We start from the raw sequence: 17,041 nt of genomic DNA on the forward strand, positions 1-17,041 counted from the left end.
TACACAATGATAAAGGATTTTTGTGACTCAGTCTTAGGCGCCTAAGGTAGGTGACTTCGATATCCAGCAGAAATACCACAGTGAATGGTGTCTAAAATAATCCATACACAGTCCCAATTGGCCTAAAAGTTCAGCCAAGGAATTGTGGGGAGATGGAAATTTCAATTTTCTTAGCTTTTCATTTAGTTGGGAGAACAAAAAAAAAAAGGTGTGAGAAATTGTCGGCATGATTTGTCCCATAGGCAAAATCAGGAGAATATCAACCCAGAGTTCAAACCTCAACCCACAGCTTCCAACCCTTAACCGAATTTAAGGCTCAGCGTTATAACTAATAGTGGTGTCAAATCTGTTTAAGTAATGTTTTAAAATGTCTAAGTAAATTGGAATGTTTTAAATGTTTTAGAAAAGAGTGTGATTGCAACTCTAACTCAATTTAAACCCTGATGCTTGGTATGCACACCTGTTAAAGAAAGAGTGGGCAAATACTATCTCTGATGTAGTCATATCCCAATCCCATCTGTTTTCAGTGTACAATTTAACATTTAATTTAAAATAACTGTCTATTTCTCTGCTTTTCCCAAATCTAAATAAAACGATAAAGAGCTGATGTAACATTTTGCACTCAATTGACTTACAAGCTGCCTAGCTCGAGAAGAGTAGAGGCATATTATATAGTATAGTTTCTGGATATAGTTCCAGAAAGTAATATCACACTGAGGAAACCAGAGATATTTCTAAAGTTTTAAAGATAAATATTAAAAGGGACAGGAAAAGAGGGCATATCAATCTTGACATATTGAAAGGGTCATCGAGTAGATGCAGAATTACACTTATTTAGTCTCCAGAGGGCAGAAATGGGCCCCTTGATTGTAACTCCTAAGAAATACGATTATACAGAAGAGCTTTCTAAGAATTAGCTATTAAGAAATGGAAACTCTCAACTCCTTATCTCAAAATGTATTCAAGCAGAGGCTAGGATTTTTTTTTTGGAAAATGATATAATTTTTTAAAATCCTGTAAGTGAGAAGCTAGACCAGGTAAACTTCAGAACTTCTTTCCATTCTAAAAGATGCCATGAAGCAATGATGGCACCATAACTTTATGTGAACTCACAAAGAAGTTGGTCATCTACAGAAACATTCTCAGGCTTTAATAAAATGCATACTAATAAAAAACGTATGCCAAGACAAGTAGGGGCAAATAGTAAAATTAGTGGTGAAAGAGTGAATTTACTTCCTACTTACACTAATTTTCTGAATGAAGCACATAGCAAGGTAAAATTTAAAGTCAAATCAAAAGCTTTTATTTATTTAGGTATGATTCTGAAGAAAGTGTACTTCCAGAGTCTAGCATTATACAATTTCAATGAAATGCAGATTGTTGCTTTGTTATATTTCCCTCTAAAAATAGATTACAAATATTTGCAACAGTGGTAATGAGATTTTTTTCTGGAATGCAACCACTCTTGGAAGGACCTTCATTGTCCAAAGAGCCAATTCCAATTTCTAAAACACCAGAAATGAGCTCTCATGATGTAATCCAAACCACGAGATTTACCAGCCTCATTTGTTATTCTCTAGCCAGAGCAAGCATTCTCGGCAAGCCCCTGGGCCCTGCAGAGGCAGTTCTCTTTATCAAGTGCTTCTCCTTTTCTCCAAATGGTGCTTTCTTACATCCTCTGTGAACCTTCCCCTGATTCTCCTACAAAAAGTTAGTGCTTCTCTTGGCTGTGTCCCCACAGCATTTGATAAGCAAGAGTCCCTTACACTGTGTAATATTTATTCATGTACTGGTATCTTTCCCACTAGACTGTGAGCTCTTCAAGCATAAAGACTAAATCTTTGTATTCCCTCCCTTCTTCCCTGGCACTTAGTAAGTTTTGAACCATATGAAAAGCCAAAGAGAGCAGCCTGCTCTCAGTCAACATTTCCTAATCTCTGGTCCTTAGTAGGTTCTTAGGAAATGCTGAATGAGAACAGATTGTTCTCTTAGTATTTTGATATATTTCAGCAAGGCCCTAGCATTTACATTTCATATTAAGCCAACATTCCTCTGGCATCCTCCCTGAGGCACCTGCCTTGGGTTTGATGCCATTCTCTGGCTGTCAAACCTGCTTTCACATGCCCCCGACAGTAGTTTCCTCCTTTCCATTCCATCAACATCCTTGGTGATGTGATTCTCAGCATCACCTAGAAGCTGGAAAGAATTCAATGTGTTTAAACAAATTCAGAGATATAAGTGAGTAACAGCTGCTACCAGCTTTCTTGTTAACGGTTCTACGTCAGTAGAGTTTCATATATTGTGAGAAAGCAGATTTTTCAGATTGGATACAAGAAGTGTTTTTTTTTCTTAATTATTATCCCTTTCTTATTCCCAGTGGTTCCTAATTCACTGTGTAAGTAATAGCTAACACGTGCTCTAATTCACTGTGTAAGTAATAAGCTTACTAGGTGATGGTCACTATTCTGAGAGGTTTATGCAAGTTATCTCATTCACTCTTCACCACATCCCCGTGAGTAAGTACAATTCTCACTGCTGTTCTAGAGGGAAGTGCAGAGTTCAAAGACATAAAGCTAGGGCCTGAATAAAGGTGGTGTGACACTAAAACACACCCTCTGAATCACTCCTCTGGAAAAAATACAGTCTAAACATTCCTAAACAATAATTCAGAATAATATAATGCTGAAGCTTTCCTTTTCACCTATATTCCCTGAGGCAAAACATAGATTTATTTGATCCATTTCTTAAATATCTATGAACTAAGCAATTGTAAATAAAACAAAGTTTTATTTTTTAAAAAAGCTAGCTCTATGTTCAGCTCACGGTTTTAAACACCTGTTGAAAATTAGGTATTTTAAATTTCAGAAAAAAATATATATACGAAGCATTCTTCTCTGAATTGAAGTACTTTATAATTATTTCATGAAAATTATTATGAATGATCTTTATATGTCTAAACCCACCAGATACATTTCTGTTTTTAGGATAAGACAAGGTGGTATCGCACAAAAAGGACAGATAACAGTAAGTAATGTGGTAATATGGATACAACAAAACAGTATATGTTTCCTTTTTATTGTCTTTAAGGCAGTATCAATACACATTTGGCTCCACTTTTTCTATTCTCTCTTCCATCCATACTAAGGTTAAATGGTTATACAAACATTAACATAAAAAGCAAAACTTTCAAAATGTTAAAGAAAAATTTTAAAGGATAGATGCTTGTACAATCACCAGAAATTAAATCCTTAAAATAAAAAGCATTTATTTAAAATTTAAACTTATTTTAAAAACTATTAAGGTATATAACAATTACTAAACAGAGCTAGAGAAAAAGTAGCCTAGCTTCTAATTGTGACAGAAATTTGCTTAACAGCTTGAAGATGATCGTGTCAGAATAAGATCTCCAACGTAAATGAGCTGAAGTTAAATTTGATGGTTCCAGAACAGGAAACAGCATGTAGTGAATTAAAGATATCACAGAGTATGATTTATGGGAGCCAACATAAATTAGCTTTGTTAAACAGACCAGGTGAGTCAATTATCATTGTTCAGAGCACAGACACTCAATGGTATCAAAAGAGAGACAGAGATATGGTGATATCTAAGTCATGTGTCATCACCCCTCGATGGAATCTGCCCACAACATCCCAGAAATGCTTGATAATTCTCTAGACGGCAATTCACAGTTTCAGAAAGGTGTGTAATGTATGTCTCTGAGATACTTTCTCCCAGGGCAAAGATGAGAAAGAATTCCAGGAACTGTTTGCTCTGTGCTACCAGCTACTTTTGAGTTTGACTTTCAGAAGAGTGAATGATCTTTCTGCATTGCACAAAACACCACTGGCCTCTGAAATACTGATTCTTAACAACCTCAATTTGAAGGGCAGCCTGAACATATTGACAAACGTTGTTTTGAATTATTATCTGCCAGCTGCGTCTGTGACTCTTGTCCCTTAGCAGAGGTTATAGTCTCTTACTTTTTGTAACTTTCACCTCAATTCAATTAATGTTCACAACCTTCCATCTAATTCAAAACGTAATATGAAAACGGTTTTACCAAAGCCAGTAAAACTTTGTCTCCATATTTACATGTCACTGTAAATATAAGGTGTTTTTAGCAGCATGCTAGGTCAGTAATAAATGTTTGATAAATGCTGTCTTAAAGCCCACCATTTCTAACCTCCTATTTCTCCCACATGAATGATCAAGCATAAAACTATCTAGCCCCCTCTTCTGCCACCTTCTCAGGTAAATTTTGACTTCTCTTATAAAAATGTTTTTATTTTAACACTTTTAAAGCACAGATTTTAAAATTTATTTTGTACTATGTAAATAAAGTTTACATTTTCAGCAGTGATATCAATGATAACTTAATCCCCTGTATTCCTTGCTAGGGATGTCAATACTTATTAGCAAAACATTGCTCCCTCTTTTATCCCCTTACTTCCCGGTATTTCTCTACATATTCAGAGAGACTATGAGAAACACTCTGAAATAACCATTGAAGGGTTGTTAGGCTTTTCTTCACATCTCTTCTGTTGACCATATACTACATGAGGAAGAACATTTTTTAAAAATGTAAATATGGTCGTAAAAATTCAAATGGATCATATATACACTTTAGCAGCTAAGATAAAATAATTCCTAAACTCAGCAATTGAGAAATATGAGAGGTATGTTGAAATGCAGAATAATAGTTATTTAAGTGCTGTGTGCCCAGCATTTTGTGAAGCTATGCACATTATCTTACTTATTGCCACTATGAGATATAATGATTATCCCTGTTTTAAACATGAGGAAATTGAAGTTTTGAAAGATGAAGCAAGGTGATCAAGATCCCTCAGTGGAATTAAAACCAAAGGTTTTCTGATATCACTCTTTTCTAACGTTTGTGATTTTAAAAGGAGAAAGGGGAGCCTGTATCTGGTTAGAAACCATAATCAACAGTACAATCAATGTGTATTTGCCTGGTATTCCATGAGACACCAAGCATCAGCAGATAAAATAAGATGCCAAAGAACAGGGATTTCTAGATAATCCACACTCTTTGCTTTTACTCTAGAACCTCAAGGAGCAGCACAGAGCCAATGCTCCAGAACTGTCCATCTGTATTCAGAGTGTATGGACATTGCAGAGAGGACATCCAAATAATTTTCTGTAAATATTATTGTAAAGCAATATTGATGAGATCAAATCACAGCCCTATTATCAAGCTTTCGTTCTGAAAGCATTTTCATCAATATGCTTTCCAGTCCAGCAGATAACACTTGGTTTGAAAAAAGATAACAGCTATATATATGAAGTCCATGCAGAAATGTCTCTCTTTCCATGCGAAGTTGTGAAATTCAGTCTAGAAGACATAATTCAAGCAGAAAGGTATCCAAAAGAAATGAGAGAGGGAATTAAATGTAAAATATTTGACATTGGCTGCTTCCACAAATACATTGTAACAGTGCAAACTAAACTACTCATTTCAGGGGAGGTATAAAGGACACGGCATCCAGCAAACACTGTCACAAAAGAGAACCCAAAACAGATGTGGGAAAAATAAACACCCTCGCTGCTTCAGAATTTATAAAATGGTCCACAAAGAGCAAACGGGCCTTCTCACCACCATTCAACTTCAAGGCCCATAAAAATTGTTGCATGAGAAATTCCCTCAGATGGATTCAACGTTCTGCTAAACTTGTAACAGTGCACAGGGATTAAAGCTTTCTATGACCAGCATCAGTAAACCTAATTTAAAATCGACCACATTGCTTACAAATAGGTGAACATCGCTGGCATATAATAGCTATTATATCTTTTAGGACATTTATATTTTATGTTATGTGCATACGCAGCCTCTGTTACAGAGTTTGACGTGTCCTTTAAAGAGACTTTCCAAGAAAATGACTGTCATGATTTTAAACTTGTGTGGAAAGATACCAGAAAACAATTCTTTTGAGATGGGCTTGCATTCTTTTCCAAGGAGATTAGCACCGTTAGATTGTCATTCTGTTAAGAAAAGGTATGTGTTATGTGTTGCCTATAAACTTGCGGGATTAGTCAGAAGAGACTAATCCTTGATGAACAGAGAATATATCCAGATCCTTGATGAACAGAGGATAAATGATGCTTTCTATCAGACCTGTTCCACAACATATTCTCTACTTGAACTCATTCGTAATGACCTACAACAAAAACCCTACCACATCACACTTCCTCTGCCTCACTCACACTGTCTGTCCCATGCTTAGGAGTGCTATGTGTATGCAGGGAGAACTAATGCAGCATCACCTTAAGAAAAATAAATTTGTCTTTTACATACCATCTCATTAGAATGTAGTGTTTAGTCAAATATAGGCTTCACTGTAAAGGGACTTAGACTTTTCTAATTTAAAAAGAATATGTTCTTTATATCAACTTGGTGGAAACTTTAAATGTCTAAGTTAACAGCTTGACTGTTCAAGATTCCTTACATGGCTTTATCATAATAATATTTTCAGAGCTCATTTTCAAGCATAAATGAGTATCAAATGACAAAGCTAGTGGGAAAAATGTCATTTCAAACCCAATTATACTAACACTAGGAGAAGTTAAAGCAATATTTGTCTGAAAAGCACACATTTACCAAGTATTGGTGGGAAAAGATGAACACTCCACATGCCTGCCTTTATTATTTCCACAATTTCCTTATTTTAAGGGTATAAGATGGTTGCACTGTTCACACAAAACCTAATATCCAAGACTTTTCACAGTATGCTACTGATTCTTACCAACATAACCTAGGCATATATGCATTTCACTTTTCAGTCTTGGAGTAAATAATAAAATGTCCTATAACAACCCTAAAAAATTTCAAAAACTTTCTCATACTTTTGCATTTGTATTATCAAGGAACTTTCAAAAGAAGATTATTTTCACTAGTGGAACCCTGACATGGTCTGGGTCTCCCTAAAAGGCCATAAAATATAACTGAATGACTGTAGTATCTAATCCCAAAAACGGTGTGTGAACGACCGAATTTTACACAAGCCCACAGCATTGCTGGGTCCCAGTGTTATTTTTTTAACCCTCTAGGACATTATGCAGCATCCAAAAAAATCTCAAATTAATAATTTTGCATGGACAATTTATTGCAAATATACACAGATATCTTCCTTGAGGTATATAAAAGAAATATACTTCCTAAGTGTCCTGATTCTTACTGAAGCTTCTTTGTGACCTTTTTTATCCGAATTTCCATTGAATTAACTGGTTATCTAGGTAGAGTACATTTCATTTGAAAAATTTTTTGATTGAACAACAGAAGACCTGCTAATACAGTCTATATGAGGCACATTCTGAGGCTTCATTTTCATTCCAGATAAACAGGTACCACTGGCAATACAGAGCATCCTAGGAAATATGACTCTGCACATGTCAGGTCTGAGAGTGCAGAAACAAACTGTCAAAACAGAAAATAATGTGTGCTCGTGGTATGCAGACATGATTACAACTTCCTCCTTTTACAGTGATGCATAACCACATTCTGACAATGATGTGTCATCTCATGTTGTGAGAGAATGAATGGGAGGGGAGGGAAGGAGCTAGTTAAAAAGGTAAGGAAGAAAGGAAAAGGGAAGAAAAAAGAAGGAAGGGAGGGAGAGGAGGAGGAAAGAAAGGAGGAGGTATTTTACTATTAACTCCCTCTTGACAGTTTATCTGAAAATGTTGTATTTCACCCACTCTTTGAAAGAGAAAACTATACTTTATAGCTATAATGCTTTGATTTGCAAATAATGACTTTGTTATTCCATGCTACAATTAAATTCAAATCAACAACATGACTGTTTCTTGCAGTTTAAAAAGCTGAATTTTTAAAAAGGTACAGAACTTTATTTCCTGTTTTCATATTTTTCTATAGATCAAGTTAAACGTCCATCCACATAAAATGAAATAAAAAGAACTTATAACTATGAAATATGCACAAAATGTAATTTAGAATTGTTTTATCATTTTAAAATGAAAATAACTTAAAACCATAAATTACACACGAATAAAATTAATGTTTTTATTTTGTTTTTCATACAAGGAATAAAAATTAAATCATTATTCAGTATATAAATGGGATTTACAACATAAACCTAGTTTTATACCTTTCTCATAATTTAGAGTTCCAATTTTAAATTTCACAACTAAATTGCTAAAGACCATATACGTTTATACAATACATAGTAAAAAGTTAATTTATTGATTTCTTTTTGTCTTTCACATTGTCTCTTGCAGCTTTTTGAAAAAGCAAGCAATTTTTTGGTGTTAATGACACTGACTAAAATAAAGAGATATACCACAGGCCATAGCAGTTTGATTATGGAACTCTCTGGGTAGTTTTGGGGTTTTTTTTTTTTTAGTTTTTAGTTTTTAAATCAATACACTGAACAAAATTTAAAATAGTTTGTTTCACAATAACTTGAATGCATTCCTTAGCAAACCTGCCTTGCCATTTAATGTATTTAAAAAAAATAAATATTTGAAAAGCATATCCACAATGTTCCTAAGAAATGGTTTTGAATTCCAGAGTCCCAAGGAGATGAATTGGCTGTCAGATAACAATGTGCTTCCATCAGATGGACTTGGCAGTTGTAAACAAAAGGAATTTTCTCAGCTTTTCCTCACAAATATGAAATATTTGCTCTTGGCCAACAGCTGGGGTGATTTAAAGAAGTCCTGCATATATATTAGTTTTCATTCAGAATTACGAATCCTCCTCCCACTCTGAAACATCTGACTTAGTCTTAGTAGAATAGAAAATTGTTCTGAGATGAAGTGACATTCCCAGAGGAAGTAAAAGTCAAAAAATAGTACCTACTTACAACTTTAATCAAATTTCAGAGCATATAGCATCTGGTTAATAAGTTTTAGGAAAAGTTAACTTATTCAAGATGAAAGTTCAGACAACACTCTGAAGTGACTTGAAAAAGAATGAGAAAGTTTGTTTAGTTCTTGTGTTCCCGAAAATATTTAAAACAACAATATAACCAAAATAGAGACTGCATAAAAAGCCATCAAAACTCCTTCAATGGTTTGGAATTTAACAACCAAACTCAAGATACTTTCCTGTGATGACTAAACGTTATTCTTGAAAACATAAAGTTTAAATAACAATTTAAATTATCTATTCATTTTACCAAACATTTGAATTATATTGATGCTTTCTTAAAGATTAAAATATCTTTGCAAGTTACTTACTAGGAATTAGCTAATCATGTAGTCTATGAAGGAGATCAAAGAATAAATATTTTCAGAGTATTTTTTATATATTTAGAGATAGGCTATGAACTTACAAGCTTTGTTAGGAATGCAACCAAATGTTTACCAATTTTTATTTCCCTCTAAAATTAGTTGAAAGTAGTGATTTTAAATTTATTTTGAATTCCACAATCATAGTCCTTGTATTGTAATATTTATCATACAGAAAGATCAATAGTAAAATAAAGTAGACATTTCTGTGTTTTACTTGAGGTGATAAAAATATAGTCTATATATTTATAAATATCTTGGAAGGGGACAAACCATTTTTCTACTTATGGACAATTACAGGGAATTAACTTCTGCCCTTTTGCCCAGTGAACCTGAATATGTGTTAAGCCTAAAATGAACATTAGATTTTATTATTTTTTGAAAAAAATTATTTTTACTTAAAGTGACCATTAAGGCAGGCATGAAAACTTATTAAAATAATTGTTGCTGCTTTTACTAGAGCTTTTCTTTGCCTTCAAAATGCAAACATATCAAATCTGAATAATCAAGACATGTAAGACATACAATTCATACTTCAAATTACAAAGTCTGTAATTTATCTTAAATATTTCAGACAGAGGTTTTGTCTTTTGCAGATATATACTGTAAACATTTTTAAAGTCCTCAAGTAATACGTAAAAAATGTACCTTAAAATCTGAAGTCTACATTTAATCTTCTTGGGAAGAAAACCAACTTTGAATGACCACAATTTGATAACACAGTTCTTACTTTCATAATCTTTAGATTTTTCCAGAATAAATATTTTTAAAGCTAGTGTAGAATAAAATAAAACTGTGAAAAGTAATTATTAACAATAACAATGTTCACCATGCTAAATATCAAAAAGTAAATCTTTATCAGTAAAATATAAAATATTTCATCAAATGTCACTGATGACACACAAAGCACCACCATGAAAATGAAAATAACAATTAGCAAAACTTCTCTCTTCCCTAATGCACCATTAATGCAAATAAAAGTACCTCCTTTCTTCCTACATGAGCAAATAAAACAAATCAAATGAAGAATAAGAAATGCTTGTACATCTTTAAGTACCAAAGCAATGATTCTCAAGGAAATACATGTCTCAGGAAAGTAACTGTATTTTTGAGCTTAATTACAAGTTAGAACTTTTTATTCAGGAACTCTATTTGTCATAAATTAGCCCGAAAACCACTCATTCATCCTCCTTTTTCTGCAAATTTTCAAAACCTAAGACATGAAATTGAAGACATGATGCTTGAAATTTAAGTATTTTTTAAAAACACAGTTATGTTGTCATAACTTTGGAATTGAAAATACTTACAGTCTCTCCAGTTCTTTAAGATCCTGGAATGCTCCTCTTTCAATGGTGCTAATCTTATTCTCCATAAGCTGACTGAAATGCAAAATATAACATGCTTCTTAATGTTACCACTCACCATCTGAATAAATTTCAATTCAGCAACTGAAAACTTGTAAACTCTTTCCCTTTATAAAGTTAAATTTTGCTCTGATTTGAGATCCAATATCAAATTTAATAATAATAATATATCTGAGTGAACTCATGGAAGGGAAATAGCAGTGTCTGCATCACAAAACTTAATAAGAATGCAGTTTCTCACAAGATTTACCGGTAAAAACTCTGACCTTTAAACTAATAGTGTATCTGAAGAGTAATCCTTGACACTGAAGCTTTGATAGCTTTCTTTGGTACACTGGTTTTCAACTTAACAAATAATCAAAATACAGTAATTTATCATACACATACTTCAATTCTGACATGGATACACATCAGCAACTGGAATAATTTGTAATGACCAAAATGTGTTTCTTAAAACTTAGAACACTGAATGCACAATGGTCAAAACTGTATGGCTACTGGGATGTCAATATTTACAATCCTGTGGGCGAGAACAATTTAACATTACACTGACTCTCAAGTGGTGGTTTACTCACAGCTAATTTAACCCACTAATTAAAGAAGTAATCATATTGCAACAATTTTATAGAAGCTACAAAGACACAAAATATAAAAAACTCAAAATACGACCAATGGATCATTATAAACTCTGCTGAAAAGTTTGAATGGTTGATTTTAATGCTTGATACTAGATTTCTGCAAAAAAAAAAAATCCTTTTGTTATTAATAATAAAATACAGATCTACTTAAATATTTTAATTTCAAATCTTAAAAGTATCAAATGTTTCTTATTACTTATTCATTTTGTGAAAACAATTATTCAACATTTTTATATGCATAAAGCACTTAGAGTATGGTATAACAAAGATCTGAGGTCATTTCTGGATTATTGGTTTTATGGCATGCTTCCAACCTTAAAATAAAAGCCCCAATTTTTATTAAATGTTGTAGTACAATGATAAACACGAAAAAGGAAACCATGACCTTTTAAATTGTTTATGTTACTGTCATCAGAATAGTTACAAAAACTGAGACCAGTAATGATTCAAAATATGCAACCTTAAAAAATTATTCAAAAATACAGAAGATGCACTTACAGAACTCTTAGATGTCTAAGACCAGCAAAATCTGTCTTCGTAATTCTTGTGATGTTATTTCCATTTAAATCCCTAAGAGAAAAACCGGAAAGTGAAAGTTCCATTTTATTTCTATGTTTACCTGCTTCAAGTAAAATTTAGAATAAATCAGAACTAAAAGTTAATTCAATTACTAAAGTAGTATACAAAGTATGTAGGAAGAAGAGGATAACCTTTAAAATGATATTTTTAAAATGACTCAACACATTTACAAAGTTCATTCTTGCTGGCATATGACAAGAAAATGAAGTGGTTACACTATCACAAAAAAGTTCTCGTTTGTTGTGTTTTGTGTATGGGAGAGTCCTTTCCATTTTTGTTTCTATAAGGATTGTATATTAATTTCACAGGTATTCTGCTATTTTACTATAATTGTTAGGCACCCCCCCAACCCGCAAAAAAAAAGTTCCCTTCAGGAGGTTAAATGCCCAATTTTCTCATGCTATTCAGGAAGAAATTTTATAAAAATTCAGAACACTATCCTTAGGTAGCATGGTGGCGAAACTTCCTAAGTCACAGAAAAAAATCAGTGCCATCAAAACAACTGCACTTCAAAGACTTGCATTTATAGGCATTTACCTTCCAACAATTCTGTTTATATTAAAACTTAACTCTTCATTTGCAGCTCAGGGAACCCAGCTGTGATTGTAAAGTGAAAACTACTAACAGGGGCAAGAATGGAAATAGTATTCAGGCCCTGACATTTTTGTTCAGATTTCTGCAGCACTTTTCCTTCAGGAGTCACGATCTCCTTTTCTGGCATTTCAGGTCAAGATCTAAACTTGCCCTGGTTCCAATCATTTCAAGTAAAACCAGGCTTTGCTGCGGTTTGAATGCTCTTCATAGAAGTAAGCTCTGTATCACCTTTGACTCTACAACATCATGTTTGAAATCTGTATTCAAACTGTTTCAATGATAGAATTTTACAAGTCAGCACCCAGTAAACTATTTTCTGGAAACTTTTTGTTCATCTTACATAAGGATGTATATTTTTTCAAGGACCTGAAATTCAATTGCTACGCTCCCTCCTCACCCCCACCCACCCAAGTGCATTCCCTTTTTGTTGAGTAAGACATGTTCGTGCTTAAACTTTAAACTGTCCTGAATAGCAAGAAATGACAAGTGCTAAAACAGAATTGTGCGTGGCTTCTCTTCCTTTCTACTCAACCCACTTCTCCATGCTAAGCAGAGTACCATTCAGTTGTTCCTAAAATTGTTGGGCTATTCGATATAACATGAATCTCCACCCACCACCCTACACAAATGTGGATCGAATCCTGACAAGACACCCCCAGTAGAGCCCCGATTTGGCCAGCTCGGAGAGGTGACGAAGGAGTAGGGGTAACCTAGTGAGGCTGGGGGTAGAAGAGCCATTTGCAAAGGAAAAGGGGGCTCAACTGGGGCCTTAAAACTGAGGGCGAGAGAAATGGGTTGGATAAGAAGGGCGACTTGAAGTGCAATGGGCTGCGCGGGTGGAGACGTGCGGGTCGGAGCGCCTCCTGTCCACGGCCCGAAACCCTTACCCCCCGGGGGGTAAAGAGGCCGCGGGACGAGTCCAGACGCGCTGGCCCCTGCCGGCCTAGCCCCGCGCCCTTCGCTTCCTCCCGGCCCACACGCAACCTCGAGAGCGGAACGTGCCTAGGGCGGCCGGACTGGCGCGGGGCGGCGGCCTCGGCGTTCACAAAGAGAACGGCCTCCATGCTCCACTTCGCTGAACTCTGGAAGCGCCCCATCAGGAGCGCGTGGGCCGTCAACACCGGGTCTGCATTTACTTCTTCATTAGAGACTCGCAGAGACAGGGAGGCGGGGACGTCTGCGGGCAACGGAGCGCGAAGAGGGGAAGGCAGGGAAGCTGCTGCCACGTGAAGGGGCGCAGAAACTGCCAGAAAGGTGGATGGGGACGCAGAGGTTCAGCAGGAAGGGCCGGAGGGGGCAGCCGGGCGCCGCCGGGTCGCCGCAGTGGTAAGACCTGGTTGGGCTGGTTCGCGCTGGAGAACCAGTGCTAACTTCGCTTAACGGATGGGACACGGTCCTCCCTCGCAGTCGCCCGCTGAGACAAGTCCCTAGGGGCCTGATGCAGTCTTCCCCTCCCCGGAGAAGTGGGGGACGGGGGGCTGCGCGCGGCTACTATGCGAGCTGTCGCTGTCCTGGGGCACCCTTCTCCCCGCGACCTGTGAGAAGCACCCCCAGGCACTCCATGACCCTTTCTTCCTACCCTTCGCCCCCAGGAGGGTGACACAAAATCGGGGAGGGCAAGTGTCTCTCTTTTGAGTCTCCCTGCTATCCCCTCCGCGCCAGCCTGCGACAAGAGCAGGGACTAGGCTCTGAAACCGACCTGGAGTGCTGGCAATCGCAAGGTGACTCCGTTTATGGAGACTGGAGGACAAAGTGGCGTCTCACTTGCCCCGGGCATCCTCCAGTACTTGTCCCCTATCTACCCGCTCCCCAGCCCCAGAGAACTACCCCGCAAGGAGCTGCGAGTGGCGGGACGAGAGCAGGGGAGGGAGAACTAGCGCAGCTGCCAGCGGACCCGCCCCTCCTTGGACAGTGGCCCTTCCCTGGCCAGTGCCCTCCGGAGAGCTCAACCCCAGGATGCGCATCGGGGAGAGCTAGCAAGGGCTGCCCCAGGCACAGGACCCCGAGCTGCCAGGTTCCTCCAGTGGAGGCAGGGGTGAGCGGCCCGGATGGGGAGAGGGGAAGACGAAGAGCGCATACTCACAGTCTCTCGGTGTTGCGGGGGATATTCCTGGGCACGCTGCGCAGCGCTAGCCCGTGACAGTCCACTGTGCTGCCCGAGCAGGAGCACTGCGCCGGGCACGCCTGCGGTGCCACCTTGTTCAGGATCGCCAGTACTAACCCCAGCGACAGGGACAGCATCTGCCAGCCAACGCCGCGCATCTTTCCCCGCCGCCTCCTTCCTCGCCGGCACTGGGGGCTTTCTTTAGCTTGCTGCTCCGAGGGAACCGCGCAGTGTCTGAGGCCCAGTGCCCGGCGGGGCTAGCAACCCAGAGTGCCAGGGGAAATGTGCACAAAATAATATGGAACAAGGCAGTAGAGCCCACTCAGGCACACTCCTCCCACCTCCCTCTCCACCCTCCTCTGGCAGAGCAGGAGCTCCTTGGGCAACTTTAGGTTCTGAGGATGAATCGGCCTGGCCAGGGCTGCAAGGAGACCCCAAGAGCAGCGGAGAGGAGATCACGCGTCTTCTGTCTCCCAAGGATGAACTTGGCGGTAAAAGAGCTGGAGCTTCCAACGGCCGCTAAGATGCAAGGGCCGGTTGTGGGGGGGAGGGCGGTCCTCTGATCCCACGCACGCTTCTGCAAATCCGATGCCAGTGGCGAAGGTACGAGACAGAAGAGGGGAGCTCAATAGGTATTATTGCCCCGATCAAAGTGGGCTCCCAAAGCTAGAAGGTGCGGGAGCCCAGCGGGCCCGTAGCAGAGCGCGCGGGGCAACTGGGCATGGCGCGCGGGGGCGCACGGGGCGGACGCGCAGTTCTGGGGGCGCACGGCTCTGGACTCTGCTCACTCACGCGGCCTCTCCCCCGCCCTCGGCTCCGCCGCAGCCTGGACCGGTCCTCGCGGTCTCCCGACAGCCAAGGATGGTTTACAAATACACATGCACTTCGCTGAAAGATGTCTGAGCAATCCCGCCTCCCGCTCGGCGTCCTTGGCGACGCTCTGCACGAGGACCTGCCCCGAGGTCACGCAGAAAAGACAAAAGGGCAGTCGGGCCGCCGCAGCCGGGCAGAAATATCCACTAGTCAGCACCCCGGCGAGGAACTCCAAGAGGCCAAGTGGAGGACGAGAGCTGCTGCGAAGACTGAGTGGGGACTGACTGGGGGCGGACTTAAAGCCAGGCAGACCGGAAGGAGTGGAAAGGCAAAGGCCAAGGTTGGAGGTGTCAGCGTCCTGCTGGGGCGTACTGGAGAATGGCTCCGTGGCAGGTGGGCGGGTGGGATCCACTACTCCAGGCAGAGCCAGGCGGCAGCTGAATGGCAGTCGTGTGTGCGCGCGTGTCAGCCCCGCTCGTCTCCCGGATACGCCGCAGCTCCGCGGCAGACACCTGATGGCAAAGGTGGAAGAAACAAGAGCCGGGTCCCGGAGGACGCAGAGCCACGGCCGGCCCCCGGCGGTCTCCCACTAGTGGTTTTCTTCCTTTTCAAAGTGCAGCAACTTTTCCCAGGCTTTGAATCTCGTCCCGCAAGGCCACAGTGGCGGTACCCCTGCCGGCGTGGCGACGCCGCCCGGCTCCTGGCGCTGCACCTGACGCGACGGCCGCAGTCCCGGGTAGTCCTTCTCCTTCCAGCCCCTTCCCCTCTCCCACTGCTTTCCTGGCCTCCCGCTCCAGGGAGCGAGGTGGGGGAGAGGGAGGGCGACGACTCAGAGCGGGGACTCGGTGGCTCTGCCGACTCCGGAGCCCCTGGCAAGTGTCTAAACAATAGGACGGACGCAGCAGCCCAAGTCTCGCTTGTCTGGAAGGAAGGTGGGTTGTTGTTGTAACTGGAGTTGTTCCCTGGGGCTGACTGGCGCTCAGCGTAGCCAAACAAAAACCCGGCCCGCGCCTCCGGAGCCGGCTGCGGGCCCCCGGCGCTCCCCTTTCTGCTCAGCACTCCCGCCGTGCCCAGAAAGCGCGGCAGCTCCGGCCTGCGCCTGGGCGCTTCGGCGCTCCCATCCCTCGCAGCTGCCTCCGCCTCCTCCTCCTCCTCCGCCGCCGCCGCCGCCGCCGCCGCCGCCGCCTTCTTTTTTTTAACCACAGTCTGCGGCAGCCACCACCACCGCCGCCAAGCTCCGCCGTCCGGGCGCTTCCCAAATAAATAACACCAAGTCTGAAGTTGAGCCGGCGCGGGCCTTATATAGCCGCCCGAGCCCCCGCCCCCTGACCCCGCCCCTCGAGGCCCAGGCCCGCCCCCTGGCTGCGCGATGGGAGCCCGCACCTCGCTGGGGAGAGGGGAGAGGTGAGGCCAGGGCTGCCAGCGCTGGGCGGGGGCGGCGGCTGGCGGCGCGCGTTCCCGTGCGCCCTGGCTCGCCCCCTCGCTCCCACGCGCGGGCAAACTTTGCCCGAAGAAGGAGCCACCCGAGCCCCAGCCCCCAACTCCTTGGCCCCAGAGGTGACCTGGGCTCGGAGATAGTCGTTTGCTGTGGGAGAATGGGGAGAGGTCGGCTTTGAACGCGGCTCATAAATAAACAGCCCTGCCAGTGCCTCTCCTGCAGCTTTTGCCACGAGATCCTTAAG

General features: G+C 40.9%; 1 protein-coding gene across 1 annotated transcript in view; it reads right to left on the bottom strand.

Annotated features, from left to right (window-relative positions):
* SLIT2 (slit guidance ligand 2) overlaps positions 1–16,634 on the bottom strand; it is a 374,620-nt gene extending 357,986 nt beyond the window's left edge. Inside the window, exons 1-3 of the mRNA XM_030801111.1 lie at positions 14,526–16,634; positions 11,768–11,839; positions 10,575–10,646 (exon numbers count right to left, since the gene is read on the bottom strand). Of these exons, the coding sequence (XP_030656971.1) occupies positions 10,575–10,646; positions 11,768–11,839; positions 14,526–14,704 (323 nt within the window). The 5' untranslated portion in view covers positions 14,705–16,634. The remainder of the gene's footprint in view (positions 1–10,574; positions 10,647–11,767; positions 11,840–14,525) is intronic.
* Positions 16,635–17,041: the final 407 nt, after the last annotated feature.

This window comes from Nomascus leucogenys, chromosome 20, assembly GCF_006542625.1.
Source record: "Nomascus leucogenys isolate Asia chromosome 20, Asia_NLE_v1, whole genome shotgun sequence".
NCBI lineage: Eukaryota > Metazoa > Chordata > Mammalia > Primates > Hylobatidae > Nomascus > Nomascus leucogenys.